We start from the raw sequence: 18,630 nt of genomic DNA, 5'->3' as shown, positions 1-18,630 counted from the left end.
CTCCATCCATTTCTTTTTGTGGGCCCCCTCGTCTAACTCACTCTGTCTCTCCAGGACTCCCATTTTCTCTCCTCATGTTCCTTAATCATGCCTCTCGATCTCCCCTCAGCTCTTCTGCTTCTGTATCCCGCTCACTCTTTCTGTCTCTTTTAGAGTAAAGAGTGTTTTTGCCTGTTGAACTCCATAATAAACTTTGTTTATCTCATAGCACGCAAACACAAACTCACACAGATTTGTACCTTGAAAGTCTCTTTTCACCAATGAGCAACATTACAGTTTACCATTGTGAACATTCAGTTCTACCACGGGTTGGGAGCCTGTTGCCCATCAGTATGGTTTTATTATAAAATAACAGAAATAAAACATCAGACAAAGTTTTATAAAATGCACCAAAATATATATATTTTTAAAAAGCAACACCAATGCTCATACGATATCACAAGAACATTTAGTGTGACACTTGAAGGACTTTTGAAATACTAAAATTGCCCCTGATAGGAAAATGATTCCTCACCCCTGAGCTACAAAAATAGCTACACCGCCACAATGATCTTAACAAGGAAGAAGGACTGGGTAAACAAAGACAGCCTGCCAAAACCAAAAGTCAGACACACACTGGAAACTTGCTTCCCTTCATCCATCCATCCATTTTCTGAGCCGCTTCTCCTCACTAGGGTCGCGGGCGTGCTGGAGCCTATCCCAGCTGTCATCGGGCAGGAGGCGGGGTACACCCTGAACTGGTTGCCAGCCAATCGCAGGGCACATAGGAACAAACAACCATTCGCACTCACAGTCATGCCTACGGGCAATTTAGAGTCTCCAATTCTGCTTCCCTTCAATCACTTTCAAATTTGTGAGAGTTTGTCAGTAAAGTTTAATCTAGCCCGTCGGGGAAAACCCTGGAGATACTATGGATTCATGGTCATTTATCCGCTGCTGCCTTCGAGGAGTTGTGTGTGTGGTTATGTGTGTGTAAATCACAGGCCATAGTTTTATTTGGATACGGCTCAAATTGTGTACACTATATAGGTGCATCACAATAAATTAGAATAAAACCTCATGTGTTTCTGTAGTTAAAAAACTCATTGATTAGCGACACAAACTATTTTTTGATGATTTTAGTTTACAGCTGCAAAAGACGTTTTACAATCTCCAAGAAATTAGCATGTTACATAAGAAACAGCCAAAAAGATTTTAATATGGAAATGAGGTTGGAATTGGCCTTGTGTTGAATGAATCTGTATAATTTATGAGTTTCACTTTTGGAATCGGAATGCTAAAATACAATGAACTCTCCCGTTCGAAGCCATTGAACATTTCATTGCTGTTGAGGATACAGAGTTTAGCGGCTTGCGTGATCACTTTGGACTGCCAGACTAGTTTCATAGTAATGAAAACTGCTGACCTTGCATTACCAATTATTGCGTTGATGTATTTTAAAATAACACTCCTTAATGACGTCTTCAAGAGTCTCCCAATCTAGTGCAATGCCATCATCAGTTGCTTTGGTTTTATTTTTCCTAACTGTCAATCTTGGCTGATGTGTTGGACAGTTGAGTCTTTTGCCGTATTTGCTGGTGATTGTGTGACACTAGAGCAATGTCAGCATTAAAAATTAGATCATCTAATTGGGACCATGGTTTCTGTCGTTGTGCGCATAATCCATCATAATCCTTTCTGGTAATTACTCAAAATTATTCATTTTCTTCATACAAACCTATTAGGGGTGTCACACATGTTATACCTGTACCTCCATCAAACCTTAACAATGAACCAAAACTTAAACTCAAGCCTAAATTAAAGATCATGTTGTAAACCTTCAAACTGGCTGCCTTGGACATGTCACAAAAAATGTACTCAAATTGTTTTAACATTGTAAATGACTTTTAAGTATAAGCAGACATGACTATACAAAGACACATAGCACCATTAAACGTGGGCAGCTGAGACACGAACGAACACATCTTATCAGTCAGATGATGATGTTTTTTTAAAGGCAATGGGGACAGCTAAGCAGAACTGATGCATCAGAACATGAGCAACAAATGGCACTGTATACGCTGTCTGTGTGTATTCGGTATGAAAAAGTGATTATTTGATTCAGTCTAAGATTGTGTTATAGAGATACTCTGTGACTTGACACACACACACACACACACACACAACGTTCTGTTACTTTAAGAGCGTGTCATTGGAAGTGACGTGTAATGACAAGCTAGCCGTGACTATACGTACGTCTGAGTATGTGCGTGATAATGCCCTCAATTCATGCATGACCTGCAGTGTCGTTCAAGCCAAGGATGCTCATTGGCCCGTCAGCACGCTTAGTGGCTGCTCATTGGTCCAGAAAGCACGTTGGTATTTTATTGCTGGTCTGGGTCCAAGGACTGCTCCTTCACACGGATATTCTCAAATCTTATCCGCCAGAAACAATGGATGCTGATGACATCACTCTATTTCAGAAATTAGTACACATTTGAAAGTAGCAGGAAGTAATTTTTTTCCCCTCAAAATATTGTATTACACAATTTAATTCACTCCTCTTGCCAGTCATTCATATAAACCACCGCCTTGCACAATAGAGAGAAAACAAAACGAGAAACAACTCACAGTTAAAAGAGGCCACAGCAAGTTTGGTCGCATGCGCATGTGCAATGTAGATGTGTCATTTAAATACCGCAATGTGATTCTTCATCAAGTTATTAACGATAACTACCACCTTGCACAATAGAAATGAACAGACTGAATGCAATAAATGCAGTAATAGTGCTGTTTAATGAAATGATGGCACAGTTAATGGCGCATACTATAAGCCTGAATTCTTATTTTCCTAATAAAGTGAGTCCTTCATTTACTGGGTTGTACATTACTCAGAATGCGCTGTAAGTCTATCGCTAACCCATCCTAACGCAGTTGTAGGCTATAAATTGAAAACAATCAAATGAAAAACACAAAGCACTAACTCCGGTAATTGAGTGTCTTCTTTTGCCGCTGGCCAAACTAGTTCATTGTATGCAGTTCGTAACCCCGAATCAGCGTATATCGGGACCATCGTAAAGATAAGTTCTAAATACAGGTGCTGTACTTAATTTCCTTCACAGGATTGATCAAGTATTTATCTATGTGTCTATTTTAATGGGCAGTGTGATCCCAGGCCAACAGGGATCAAGACATTTAAATGGCTGAGTGTCAAACTTAGGCCTGGGGGCCAAATTTGGCCCAGCATGTAATTATATTTGGCCCGCAAGACCATATTAAATGTGTATTAGAGCTGGCCCGCCAGTATATAGCACATGCGTCACTAATATTACAAATCCCATAATGCTTTGCTAGTGTGTTGGCCCATCAGTCTAGACCGGCGAGCGCCCCTTCCCTTTCTGTTGCAGTCGTTAGCAACTATCCTACCAGTCTCCTCGAGCAAATTTACACTTCCCCTTCCCAAAAATGGCCAAACGAAAGATGGAAAACAGGTTACTTCCAAGACAGGTGGGAGGCAGATTGTCTGTTCACTAAAGTAGCCAGACCTGTTTGTCTGGAACAAAGAAGATAACATAATTGATCATTTTTATGCCCTTTATCAACTCCTAGGCAGGGACTGTTAATAGTTTGAGGTTTAGATTTTTATTGAAGGACATTCTTATTTTTGGGGGGTTGTTTTGTTGTTGGCCTTTGAAAAAAGATTAACATCAAAAAGAAAGGTAGTTGGAGATTGATAAATAGAAGATAGAGAGACAAAATAATTAATGTTATCTATTTAAATAAAAAAATACAAAAATACCACTGATGTCTTTTAATGCAAATTTGATTTCTCATGTGTTTATAATATTAATGTTTGTTTATTCCAGATTCAGTGTTTAAGCAAAATTTAAGTTTGTTGTCATTTGATAAACCTTAACGCTACATTTCTGCAGAGAAGGGAAACAGGCACATTGCAGTGATTTTTCATTAAATATTGAGTTTGGCCTGTGACGTTGTCCCAATTTTTTATTTTGGCCCACCGTGAATTTGAGTTTGACACCCCTGGCCTAGTGTAAGAAACCTGTTAGAAAAGTTCTCCAATATTCATATATAGGGGCAGAGCTAGTCATTAGGGAGCCCAAGGCAAATCCAGTCATTGGGCCATATACATCCACATGTAATTAAATGCATTTTCTCAAGTACTGTACTTTAGTTCAATTTTGAGATATGGTAAGTGAGTGTGAATCACTTGGGTGATTTTGTGCTAACATGGCTTCATTTCCCACTCAGTGATGGTCCATCAATCCATTGTCAACACCGCTTATCCTGGGTAGGGTCGCGGGGTGCTGGAGCCTATCCCAACTGACTTAAGGCGAAAGGCGGACTACACCCTGAACTGGTCGCCAGTCAGTCGCAGGGCACATATAGACACTGACAACCATTCGCACTCACATTCACACTGTCACTGAGTGGGAACTGAACCCACGCGCCCCGCACCAAAGTCAGGCGAGTGTACCACTACACCATCAGTGACCTCTCAGTGATGGTGTGAGTGCGAATGGTAGTTTGTCCATAAATCCCCTGTGATTGGCAAGCAGTCCATGTACCCCGCCTCTTGCTCAAATTCCGTTGGAATAGGCTCCAACTCAAACATGACTTTGAATGGGATTAGTGGTAGAAAGTGGATGAATGGATGCTTTGGGGGTCACTGTAAATGCATGTGAACCTTTTACTGGGTGGCTTTGTTTTATTTAGGCTGCAATGTGTCTGTTCAACTTGCGTGTTTCTCTGGATTGTTGCATTTCCATCACTTATTTCTTGAGTGTCGTCATCCAGCAAAGGTTAAGTACTTTTGGTAGATCCCAATTCTTCTTTAAAGCAGTTCTCAGTAAACAGTATCCAAGCTATCAGCAGTTTTATCAGCCATCAGTCAAACCAGTCAAGTAGACTAATTGCTTCCATCTACCTTGTACCCAGCTACACTAACAGATTCACTGTCACTTCAGATGAAGGCTGAAAAACAGGAACGTTTCCTCACTTGTTGGGGAAGGAGTGACAGGGATAGACCGATGGAGAGTATAGTGGGAGACAAAAGGAATGGATGGAAGTGTAATGGATGAATGTGCAAGTGTCCTTACTGAACATAGACCCTAGTGTAACCTGACACACGATGGGGATTGCCTTTCACATCAAAGTATTCAAAGTTAGTGTTACAATCTGTTTTCATCTGTTTTATCTTCCCTGCATGCTGCCTTGTCCAACAACAACCCTAACAAAAGGCAGAACCATGCTCCAGTCTGTGTCCCTGTGACATATCACAGTTTGATAAATGAAACCACTTTTTTTTTTCATGCGAGAAAATATTTATCTGGCAGGATCACCAGCCGTGACCGGCTTTAAGAGAATTGATGTGTGAGACGTTGGTGTGCGCCGTCACTCCTAATCTGGTCACAATGGCATGAGATGGATTTGCCCATTCCACTTTCTTTTCTCCTCTCTTCCCTCTTCGTTTTCCCCCACTTACATGGCTGAAAAGATGCCCTTACTTCTATCACTGCAGATTAGTGCCGCTTTTTGTCAGCCAAATAATTTGCTCTCACACACACATTTGTGTGTCTGTAAAGTGTGTGCAAGGGGCCTTGCATGTCAATCCTGTGATTTTATTTACGAATATACTCATCATAAAACAGGATATGAAATGTAGTAGAATTACGGGATTAGGCTGCAATCTAATCTCTTAACTATACAGTATGTTTTCTGAGGATTCCATGAATACCTTTGTACCTTCACAAGTCAATTTATGTCATCAAGCTAATTTGAGTACAAATGAGATCTTTTTCTCATTCAGCTGCCACGGATTTTTATTTTTTCATAGTCACAGTTTTATTTGAACATGTCACAACTTTGTGTTTATAACATGGGCCTACAAATTGTAATTCTTTTAATTTGGACAATTTGCTGTTTGGAATCTGCCATTTACTCACAAGGTAGAACAAGTACACGTCTACACTTATACCACGCAGTTGTGCTTCCAGCCAATTGTGTTTTGAAAGACACGAGAACCACAGTCCATGATGTCAGGTGTAATACTTTGTGGTGGTCAACATGTGCCAAAATTGTTTTCATCTTCTTCAATGAAGTGTAAAAAATAAGAGATGGATGAATTATTTTCTCATTACATTCTGTTGCCGTTATAAAACCTTGTGCAAAAACTGTATAGACAATATTTTAAGTATCATGTTATATGATATACCACTTATACAAATACTGTACCTTCCACTTCGCTGATAATGATGAATGAGGACCTTTTTAACACCACTTGCCACACAGGTGTAAAAAGAAGTTAACCAGTTATTTTAATACACGTTCAGAGTTAATCTTTTGATGCCGGCAGACCTGAGCCTTCATGAGATTTTCTCATGTGACATCCCGTGCAATAATGCTTTGACCTTCAAGTTCATCTCCACCTTTTAAAGTATATTTTATTCAGTGGAATAGCGTTACCTGCTGCTCAATTATTTTCTTCTGGTATCCGATATGTTTTTTGGTTCAACTTTTTTCCTTGTTGGATGCAAATTTAGGTAAGTGCAGCCTGGAACGGATGATAACACACCCTGGTTACCGTCCATCCATCCATCCATTTTCTGAGCCTCTTCTCCTCACTAAGGTCGCGGGCGTGCGGAGTAAACCCTGAACTGGTTGCCAGCCAATCGCAGGGCACATACAAACAAACAACCATTTGCACTCACATTCACACCTATGGGCAATTTAGAGTTGTCAATTAACCTACCATGCATGTTTTGGGGATGTGGGAGGAAACCGGAGTGGCCGGAGAAAACCCACGCAGGCACAGGGAGAACATGCAAATGTCCACATATGCGGGGCCGGGGATTGAACCCCGGTCCTCAGAACTGTGAGGCAGACGCTCTAACCAGTCGTTCACCGTTCCCCCTGGTTACCGTCCAGTAACTAATTAAGGTGTCCAAGTTTTGAGGTACCATCTCTGTATAGTGATCATATCAATTTTTGTATCAGTTTGTTATGCTGCGATTCCCAATATTTAAAATGAAATGTAAAAAAAACAACATAAAATACATTATTGTCTGGTTAGAGGTAATAAAAATAGGTCGGAAACACATACTTGCATATGCAAAATTATTCAAAGCTCGCTTGTCATACACATGGGGGCTCTGGTGGGAGGGCCAAGGGAAAAACTGAAGTGTGTGTGTGTGTGTGTATATGCCATTTTTATACCTATCCTTGTTGAATACTAAACGCACACTTCTGAGAAGAGACTATGAATGTTATCCAATATTTTTTTACTTCTGTTTTCCTCATCTTTCCCATGTGTTTGTTATCATCCTTCCATGTTCTTATCCCGGTTCTTGCTTGTTATATGCTCATATTAACTATATTTTAAGTGCTTGCAGTGATGAAATCCTTTGATTATGCGTTATAAGTCCATATTAGGTCATTTCATTTGTGTAAAGTGGCCCGGCTTTCTTTGTATCCACATCAATGTGAACTTTCTGATTGGGGTTCTGACCGTGAGGATGATACCTTCTTCCTCTTTATTTCGGTCACCAGGAGTTAATAACAGGCTTAGTGAGTCTCTCAAGGGGGATCACACTGATGCCTTTTGTAGCTGCCAGCGTGTCAGTGCCACTATTGTTCTTTTGTTTTTGTCCCCTCTAATTCTACTCTCTCTTACCATGCTTTCAGGCTTTCTTGCTTTCTTCTCCTCCCCATGGTGGAGAGGAAATAAAAGAATTTCCTCTCCCTAATGCAGAGATTTGGTCATTAGGTTGCCATGGCAAAAGCTTTGATTGCTTTCCACATTGAATGTCTGAAATTGGAGAAATTGTGAGCACTGAAAATGTTACATATTTTTCTTCTAAATGCTCGTAAACCCCTGAAAAAAATACTCAAATTATCTTAAATGCACATGATATGCACAAATTTAACAAAAAAAGAGTTAAATTAGTTAAACATCTTATAAGCAATATATTGATGCAATATTGCTTTTTCTAGTTATAAATCTTAAAAAGATGCTGAAGAAAGCTGAAGTAATACATAATTAAACAATAGTCCTAACAACAACAACAGGAGTAGCAATAATAATAATCCATCCATACCCAGAGAAAGCCCAAAGAACCACAGGAGAACATGCAAACTCCACACAGGAAGGCTACATCCCAGATAAGATTCCACGACCTCTGCACTTTGAGGCAGTTGAGGTAACCAATGGATCACCACCAACACACTGCCACCACACCACCACCACCAACATCAACATTTGTTTTCACACATTTTATTTCAATTTAAATGAAAGTTCATTAAAGAAATAACATCATCCCATAAATACTTTTTTGAGGATCTGCAGTAGCATTATAGCGTGCCTGCTTGTGTCAGCAGTTGCCCTATTACAGTAATAGCCAATTTGTCTTTTTATGTAGTGTCTTTTACTTTCACAGCGCCGCTATTAAGTGTTGGCTCCATTTGATTAGATAGGCCAACCTCACTGGAGGCCGTGTTGGTTAATCGTGAGCGAGATGATGCAGCCCCTCCACGCTAACTGTACTGTGCCTTTCAACTATGATTTTACTGTCGTCCAGAGTCCAAATCAGCAAATGGGGTTAGATAGAGAATAAGTGTTCGTCAATAAAATGGTCAGTACGGTGTTTGTGTGTTTTCATTCATCTGTGAAATGGGTGATTCCTCCTCCAGGTCTAAAGATGAGTGCAAAGGATGGAAGAGGTTTATAGAGGCATAAAATCCACTTCTATACTCCCCCCTCCAACTCCTAAGCTCAGTTTCTTGCACCCTTCTTCCTCAACATTGTCCCTTTCTGTCTGTTTTTTTTTAAATGGCCGTATTATGCCTTCACTGCAACCCCCTCCCCTGTATGACTGTTCAGGTTGCAGAGAGAGGAATACATTCTGCCATCATGCTGACACAGCGTTGTGCTATGTACTGTAAAGCTAATTCAGTATAGTTGACAGAAACACTCATTCATTCTTCTTATTGCATTTATACAGTATATAAAGATTTGTGAATGAAAAAAACATCCTTCACTAGTTGTATTCACTGGTTTTAGTACTTTGGGTTAATCATATACTTACAGTATGTATACAGCCTTGCTCCTTAATTTGAGTTTTTTTAACTTCGTCAACTAGGTAGCCAAACAGCCAATGAAAACAGTTTTTTTAAAGCCATGATTTTAAAGAGTATGCCAATTAGAAAACCAGAGCTGTCCTTCAAAATACATACTCGACATTATCAGCATCATTACCCTTGGAATTTGAACACAATATTCTGAGGAGATGCCTGACGATAAAGTTATATTTTCTGTGAACTCAGTCTAATTAAATCATGAATTACCACTATTCAATGTAAAATGCACACAATGTTTTGAGGACATTGTGCGCTTTCTGTAAACGTAAAAAGATAATCAAGTTATGAGTATGTCAGCTTCAATACATGAAAAGATAGTGAAGCTTAGCACAAATGTTTCTATTTGTGGGTTTTGCTTCATATTATCTTATCTTCATTTATGAGGCATTGTTATTGTTAAACCTCGCCTATTACCCGTTTTCTTTGTCTTTAATATTGAGCATTTTTGTGTAATAAGAGTCTTACTTTCTTTTTTTCTATTACAAAATCACATTATCTTTAAAGTTAAAAGAGAATAATCGGAATTAAGTGATCGCATGATACCAGGCCTATCTTAAATATGTATATGTGGACTGATATTTGGGGGTGATCTGTACATTAATTGCAATGAACAACTTACATGTAATTTTGACACCTTTAATACACATTTCTTTCATGCAAACATATCCCAATTACAGTATCTTAAATACAACAACAGAGCGTTGTATGTTATTCATGCTCCACCAGTGTACAGCACCGACCACAGTACAATGTGTCTGCCTTTTAATATCAGGCATTAAACCATGTCATTAAATATTTGTTTTACTAATGGCTAGGATTTAGAAGACATTTACCAGCGCTTATGGGCATCATCAGTATAGGCCCACATATGTGCAGTATCAGCAAATCCTGTTAAATAGTTTATCTAATAAACAGACATACCCATACAATGCGCAGTAATTGGGAATCCAAGTCTTGTAGAGTGATGTTTCATCACATCGCTTGTGCTGCATATAAATGAAAACATGTTTTTTTTTTGTCTTATAATGAAAAAATAAATAAATACAATCTCACTGTTTAAATTTTGTATTTGGTCTTTTATTCAGCTACCAGCCTATGGAGGGACAGTGGTCTACACTGTGTCTTACACTATAGATCAGCAGGAAAGGATTATTCGAGTCACTTCAGAACCCGACTTTATTATTGAGGTAAGTGTTCAATCACAGTATCACCAAAAAACTGAAACAACACACACACACACACACACACACACACACGAACGCATGCACACACACTGCAGCAAGTATAGAAACAGTTTAGAGATGACTTATGGACTCATAGTAATAAAACAGTCTATGAAAATCCCAAGCCTCCCTCCTTCCTCTCAGTTTGCCCCTCTGTCATCAGCTAGTGGTGATATGATGAACTACAGCAGTAAGCAAAGCACCGACACTACCTCGTTATGGTTTACATGTCACAAAACGGTGTGTAAATGCGCTACACAAAAAGTAACTATCTATCCATCCATCCATTTTCTGAGCCGCTTCTCCTCACGAGGGTCGCGGGCGTGCTGGAGCCTATCCCAGCTATCATCGGGCAGGAGGCGGGGTACACCCTGAACTGGTTGCCAGCTCATCGCAGAAAAAGTAACTACAGAACAAAAAATCATTTTGATGAAAACCAAGGAAACCATAGAAATGAGGCAAATATAAGGGATCGTCAGTAAATGGAAGACAGACAGAACGAAATAAGTAATTAGAATGATTCAGCCTAATTGGGTAATTAAGGATAGAAGGAGAAAGAGAGGTATAGAAAAGAAGAGAAAGATATGCAATCAGATAATGTTATTTAAAGACATGTCAGTGAGAGTGACAGACTGGGAGGAGGAGGAGGAGGAGAAAAGGAGGAAGACAAGTGTCACCCTTGTTGTCAACAAAAAGCTGCTCCAAACGATGACAATAACGAACCACCTACATGCTGTCAAGCTGCTCGGTGTCCCTCTTTGCTGTCTGTCTCTCAGTAATCAACCCTCCCAACATGCTTTATTCATCTGACACCCACCACCAAACATGCAAACATGTGCATTGTATGCATCTAGAATGATGCATATATAATCATCACTCAGTTTTAATTTGTGTTCATTGTGTTCTTTTTTACCCACTCCTCTCTCTCCGTAACCATACACATAACTTTACGCACACCTTTACAATCTATCCAAATCCCAAATTATAGAATAGCAGTGAGGAGAAGACTCACAAACAACAAAATAAAATTACTCAGGCCCTGTAATGGTGTTTGTTCGGTTATCCTATGTTATTGTTAGAATCTATCCTTCCTGGTCAAAAAACAAACAAAACATCCATGTCCTATACAGGGTCACAGGGAGCTAGTGACTACAGTCTACACAGAAGTCAGTTGAACAAACTGTTACACCATCTGTCCCCTAAATTAAACAAAACAGGACAATTAACTAACAAACGCCAACCTAACCAACCGCAATAACCAATTAACAATATGACCAACACTCAAAACCAGCAAACCAACCAACAACTGAAAAACCCTAGAAACGAGGTTGAGTTGTGTTTTTTTTCTTTCTTTCTTGTGTTTGCTTCAAACCTTTTTTTTTTTTTGGTTGGAGAGTGGCTCTTTTATACATGCATTTGAGCATTAAACTATATTAAGATAATGTGATTTACATTGGTTCAATAAAAAAAAAAAACATGCACATATTTTGTCCTTATTTAAAATGCCATTTTTGTTTGAACATTAATTATCTTGTCTTTGTAGTGTATTCAATTAAATATAGGTTGAACATGATTTGCAAATTATTGTATTCTGTTTAACACAACGTCCCAACTTCATTGGAATTGGGGTTGTACAACCAAACTAGCCATTAAAAATGCTAAGCTACCAACTTAATCAATGTTGCTCAACCACCTAAACAACTCTAACCAAACATCCATCCATCCATCTATCCATCCATCCACTCTTGATTTCTTTCTTTCACCCAGGTTGATTGTATATCTAATTGTAGATTCCTTCTGTATCTTGGCTCATAAATTGTATGCAGTATACATGTCTGCACCAGCACAACTTCTGATTTCTGTCTCCCTTGTGCTCCCTCCATCTCCTCTCGCAATTAGCTGTTATTTAATGGCTTATTGGCATGGTGGGCTCACGCTCTCCCCCCCTTTCCTCTCCATCAGTGGTTGTCACTCTGTGTTAACCACTGCATCCCATTGATCTGTTCCCAACAAGAGATCGTCAAATGTATGCGATTCACTTTTCATTGAGTCTGTTCGCAAATATTGACTGAAGCAGCAATGCTTCATCTAATGATGCTTCAATCATTTCTTGCAAAAGAAGTTGAATCTTCAGAGAACAAAACAACTTGTAAATTAGAGCACATGAACAAGGGATGACATTCCTTTCTCCGGCAGGGCGGTGGGATCAAGATTATGGACAAACGGTACGGACTACCCGTATACCCATCCTCGCAAAGCACCAATCACATCGCTCTCCTTCCTGAGAACTTCCTGGTTTTAGAGACTGCTGAGCCAATCGGCCGCAGGGACTTCTTGACAGTGTTGGCAAACATGACCAGACTAATGGTCAGAGCCTCTTACAGTACGGAACCCAGTGCTGTGTACAGGTACAGTGTAGCAACACCTTGCGTCAATGGTTCCCACGTATAGCTGTTCTAATATGACAGTTTTACACAGTTAGACTAGCATGAGATTTTTTTTAATGAATGGTTATTTCAAAAGTTTTAAAACATTTGTTTTTGTGTGTGTGCGCAGACTTCACTTATTCTTGATGCAGGTAGGTAATCGCTATGCCAAAGGAGAGAGGACAGCATCAGCTGTTGAAATGTGTTCTTGTCCACCCGGATATGCCGGAACATCCTGTGAGGTAAACACATTTTAAAGCAACTCTTTATTGTTTTTCTAGCAAATTCCAAATGAACTATCCATACTAGTGAAACAATACCTTTAAGGTCCAAAAATAAACTTTGGAAGATTTGGGGGCTGCAAATATTTTAGCTCACAGTATCTAATAGGTTGAGTCATGTTGCTAGCTATCCACTAAAAATACCACACGGTGTCTTAAAAAAAAACAAAAAAAAATGCAGAAGCAAAAAGGAAGTACAGCTTAAAGAGTTGTTTTGGCTTTTAAATGCAGCCAATGGTGATGGTGCCATCAAGGCTACAGAGAGCTTGCATTTTTGTCAAAAAGATTAAAGGTTAGGGTGTAAACTAAACACCAGAACGTCATCTGCTTCTTTAAGCTTTTTTTCCTCATTTTCGCAACAGCATTCTACAGTTCCACACGATTTGAGACCATTATCTTGTTCTGTGTAATACAGTGCGGCATTGGGGCAAATGTAACTTAAGAAATCTGAATAGCAAAACACACAGAAAACAACAAAGCTGTGGAAGAACTCTTTAAAACCTCACTGTCAAGATGATATAACTTTTAACTAGTTTTAACTGAAGCTATTCGGGGTACAGAAGGTAAATAAAACTTGGATACAGCAAGTGTGGATAACTTTAAGTGGTCAATGTTAGCGGTCAGATATGCCTAATAGAAAGAAGACCCTATACTAATCAATTTAACACATTCAGGCATACACACATTTTTTCCCTGTCTTAAAAAATACACAATATTATTCAAAAATACATGAATGTATACACACACGTGAGTTCTTACACATTACAGCAACTGAGAGAGCAACTACATCTGATTCTGCTTATGTATATGTGCGTTTTAGGCTTGTGTTGCTGGATTCCGAAGAGTGGATGGGCAGCTCTACAACGGTGTGTGTGAAGTGTGTCATTGTCATGGCCATGCAACACAATGCCACCAGATCACAGGCCACTGCCTGGTACGTTTTTAGCCATGCCTTTTTAAAATGAATCTGAAGAGGTTTTTGAACTCCTGCAATGGCACATAATAAACAGCCTCAACCATATATTAAATCATATGTATGTATAGAATTGAGTCACAGTATTGCTTTCTGGCCACGATATGATGTTTTCCGACAGAACATTGAATATTGATTTACTGCTACACCTTTATCTAAATGTGCACACTCATATTTTTTTATATCTGACATTGTTATTCATGTTGTGGTCTTGTCAGCCTAGAGGAGCTTCATTGATTTTAACATGAATAATTGTTAGAAGCTCTGATTGTTCACGCATATTGGTCGATTACTGAGTCAGAGTTAATGCTATGTTTTCAAGAGAAAGTCGGAATATCGTGCACTAGTTGGGGTGACCATAATACTATTGATTCATGAAAGCGTTAGAAATGAACATCAGAATAACTCATTACAATAAGTAGAGCTACCTCTATAAAATGCAATTTATTAATTTAAAAAGATACCTAATTTGTCTCCCCACTGAAATTAATTACAGGGAAAAATGCCTTCCACCATGAAAATGAGGAGAAAGGCTGTTGCTGAGGCAAAATGCCAATGGAATAATTTCATTCAGGACCAATGAATCGAGAATATGCGGTATACATCACAGTATAACATGGAAGTCCCCAGATACCATGTAAATATGTCCTCAAAAGGCAGTAAGCAGCATGGGGATAACATCATAGACAGTGTTTGAGAAAGTAAATAGCTTACCTGTCCCTAATGAGCCACTAATACTTCCAACATGTCCCTCAAAGAGAAACAAACAGAGCACACACCATCTAAAGGCCATCTGAGGAACAGCATGTTGTTAACATTCCAATTTTACACATATTCACCCATATCATCATGGCCTGTGTGCACATTACCATCGGCGGACACGCACAGATACAAATATGAACAAACACACGCGTTGTGAACTGTGTTGTGAACAGGAGAGAACGAACACTGTGGCAGATTTGTGGGTGGTTTCTTTTTTCATCACTCACAAACACACCTCGTACACGTTGTGAGACAACTTGACAGTTAATCACTCACAGGCACACACACATACACATGTTTACATATTCACCCACAGTGATTGGCAGACCGATAGATGCCCAAAGCAGAGTGACTGAATATTCCTGTGACTCTGCAGGTGAACACAGCATGTGCTTGTGTCAGCAGTGAGGAGATACGATATTTGATTTAAAGATGAACTGAATTGGAACATAGGTGACATTTCTGCAGTCTAGCGACCTTACAAGAATAATTATAGGTTTTTTTCATCTTCAGGACATGAATATGATGTTACTATGTTCAGATTAAAAAAAAAAAAAAAAATGCAATGTGTGACAGTCAGATCTCACCATTGCATGTGATGAAACCATTTTCTACAGGTAATAGAATTACCGCCGTGCTTGACTTTCACTAATACTATGATTTGGTGCTTAATTATTAAGCAGTTACAAAGTTCTGGCTCATCTCGTTGAGCCCTAAGTGCTTGGTTACTATGGTAACAAAATGTGATCGGGTGCTCATCCTGTACCACATCATTAAGCTTTAGTTCCCCAGGTTTGTTTATTCTTTTCTGTCGTCCTCATACGTGAACGTGCGTTAATAGAAACCGTAATGTTGCTCTTCTAATCTTTTGTCAAAGTGCTGATCCTCCCTTTTTGCGATTCTGTAAATCTTGATCTTGGTATCGCTCAATACAGGAGCTTATATATACTGTGTATATATATATATATATATATATATATATATATATATATATATATATATATGAATATATAAGTATTCAGACCCTTTGTTCAGTATTTACTAGAAGCATCCTTTTGAGCTAATACAGGCGGTGGTCTTTTTAGGAATGACAGGTGATGACCAGTGCTTGGTTTTCTCCACATATGCCACTTAGAATTAAGGCCAACAATTTCTATGTTGGTCTCATCAGACCAGAGAATATTATTTATCACTATCTTGGAGTACTTCAGGTGTTTTTTTTTTTAGCAAATGCCATGCGGGCTTTCATGTGTCTTGCACTGAGGTGAGGCTTCAGTCGGGCCACTCTGCCATAAAGCCCCGACTGGTGGAGGGCTGCAGTGATGGTTGACTTTCTCCCATCTCCTGACTGCATCTCTGGAGCTCAGCCACAGTGATCTTTGGGTTCTTCTTTACCTCTCTCACCAAAGCTCTTCTCCCCAGGTTGCTCAGTTTGGCCGGACGGCCAGCTCTAGGAAGGGTTCTGGTCATCCCAAACATCTTCCATTTCAGGATGATGGAGGCCACTGTGCTCTAAGGAACCTTAAGAGCAGCAGAATTTTTTTTTTGTAATCTTGGCCAGATCTGTGCCTTGCCACAATTCTGTCTCTGAGCTCTTCAGGCAGTTCCTTTGACCTCATGATTCTCATTTGCTCTGACATGCACTGTGGGCTGTAAGGTCTTATATAGACAAGTGTGTGGCTTTCCTAATCAAGTCCTATCAGTATAATCAAACACAGCTGGACTCCAATGAAGGTGTAGAACCATCTCAAGGATGATCAGAAGAAATGGACAGCACCTGAGTTAAATATGAGTGTCACAGCAAAGGGTCTGAATACTTATGGCTTGATGATTTTAGCAAATGGCTGCAATATAATAGAGTGAAAAAATTAAGGGGGTCTGAATACTTTCCTTAACCAATATTGATGTCCCAATATTTATGGACTTGACTGTGTACTGTATTTCGACTTTAGGACTGTTCCCACCGCACCACAGGCCCCCACTGTGACACCTGCCAACGTGGTTATTATGGCGATGCCACCCACGGGTCAGCCACAGATTGTCAGCCCTGTGCCTGCCCTCTCAATCTGGCTAGTAACAAGTAAGTTATCTAGACACCCGGGCTAATTCTAAACATTGTCATCAAACGACTCAATCTATCCCTGCTGACCTTTGAGTCCCGTGGCACTCAATTCCTTCTTCAGCGTCTCTGTCCTCATCATCTCCTCAGCTCCTCTTCTTCTTTTGTCTCATTTTAAAGGCATCACAGAAAAACAGCCGCTTCCTGGTGGCAATGCTCAAATATCACCAGAGCAGTTGGTGTAAATGTCATCAATGTTGTGTAGCATCACGATGAAATCCACCAAAAATCTGACACAGCTGGTAACTCGAGCCTCTGAAAGGAAGTTAAAACTTTTTGGCGTGTTGCCTCTACCCTGCTAGGCTAAAATCAAGCTGTCGAGCTAAAGGAATCATATTACTCGAGTTAATAAATCCCAGATTCATTGATAAAATTTGATATCACGTTGAATTATGTTAAACTGGATCTGGTCTATCACATTTTAAATTTAATAAAGTGTGTTTTGATATGCGGCACGGTGGACGACTGGTTAGAGCGTCAGCCTCACAGTTCTGAGGACACGGGTTCAATCCCCGGTCCCGCCTGTGTGGAGTCTGCATGTTCTCCCCGTGCCTGCGTGGGTTTTCTCCGGGCACTCCGGTTTCCTCCCACATCTCAAAAACATGCATGAATTGGAGACTCTAAATTGCCCGTAGGTGTGAATGTGAGTGCGAATGGTTGTTTGTTTGTATGTGCCCTGCGATTGGCTGGCAACCAGTTCAGGGTGTACCCCGCCTCCTGTCCGATGATAGCTGGGATAGGCTCCAGCACTCCCGCGACCCTTGGGAGGATAAGTGGCTCAGAAAATGGATGGATGGATGGATGGATGTTTTGATATTATATTTTTAATATTCTTAAATAGTGGAGAAAAATATATTAATATAACTAAAGTCCTTGTAAAGTGAAAAAAAACGTGTTCTAAATTTGACACACTACAGAGAAGAGTTTTGTTAACAACTAAGCAAAATGTGAATGATAAAAAAAAATTGGCAAATATGTAAAATGAGACTTCAGAATTTTAGTCAGACTTTTCTTCCGGTGCTTCTGCCTTTCCGACCGTGAAATGCACACACTCGCGGCCAACAACGAAGCGCACCAGTGTGAAACCCCAGTCCACAAGCTGGCTGTCAAGCCAGACAGCATTTCTCTTCCCTTTCTCTTCCTGGCGCGTCCGCTTTTCTCACCGTGACATTCGCACACTTTTTGTCTCTTTAGGCATACATACATCCTCTTTGACTGTGTTTACATTCACAGAACACGTGGAAAAACCTGCGTAAGGGTGACTTAGGCATTACTCCACTGGCCGCTGTTGCCGATTGATTTGCTTATTTATTACTTAATTGACACACCTCTAATGCAGCATATTTAGACCCTAGTTAATTCTCTATGATGTCACTTTAGTTTAGATTTACATCAGGTGTTTTTAATATTTATTTGTGTTGTTTGGGCAGATGCGGGTGTTTATATGTCACCAAAAGATGTATTTCAATAAAGTTCACATTTCAGATCAGCATGTTTACGCTGCAGTCAAATTGGCACATATACAATATTTAGCAGATTTTCATACACATTTGTAAGAGGCCTGATTCCAATCTGAAAATATCCAATTTCATGCATTTTATTTTATTTTTTTTATATACGCTGCCAAAGACATATGTTCGAGTTGCGGCACTTGAGAGGAAAACATCAGAATTCAAGTCACTTGAACCACGCAGTGTAAATCCAACCTAAAACA

General features: G+C 39.6%; 1 protein-coding gene across 7 annotated transcripts in view; it reads left to right on the top strand.

Annotated features, from left to right (window-relative positions):
* Window positions 1-18,630, top strand: part of lama2 (laminin, alpha 2) — a 160,762-nt gene that overhangs the window by 55,462 nt on the left and 86,670 nt on the right. For all 7 annotated transcript variants that reach the window (XM_061753381.1, XM_061753379.1, XM_061753378.1 and 4 more), the window contains exons 15-19: window positions 10,218-10,319; window positions 12,552-12,763; window positions 12,912-13,023; window positions 13,883-13,996; window positions 16,750-16,877. In XM_061753381.1, the coding sequence (XP_061609365.1) occupies window positions 10,218-10,319; window positions 12,552-12,763; window positions 12,912-13,023; window positions 13,883-13,996; window positions 16,750-16,877 (668 nt within the window). The remainder of the gene's footprint in view (window positions 1-10,217; window positions 10,320-12,551; window positions 12,764-12,911; window positions 13,024-13,882; window positions 13,997-16,749; window positions 16,878-18,630) is intronic.

This window comes from Phyllopteryx taeniolatus, chromosome 18 (assembly GCF_024500385.1).
Source record: "Phyllopteryx taeniolatus isolate TA_2022b chromosome 18, UOR_Ptae_1.2, whole genome shotgun sequence".
NCBI classification, from domain to species: domain Eukaryota; kingdom Metazoa; phylum Chordata; class Actinopteri; order Syngnathiformes; family Syngnathidae; genus Phyllopteryx; species Phyllopteryx taeniolatus.
This window is presented reverse-complemented; position numbering and strand designations above follow the sequence as displayed.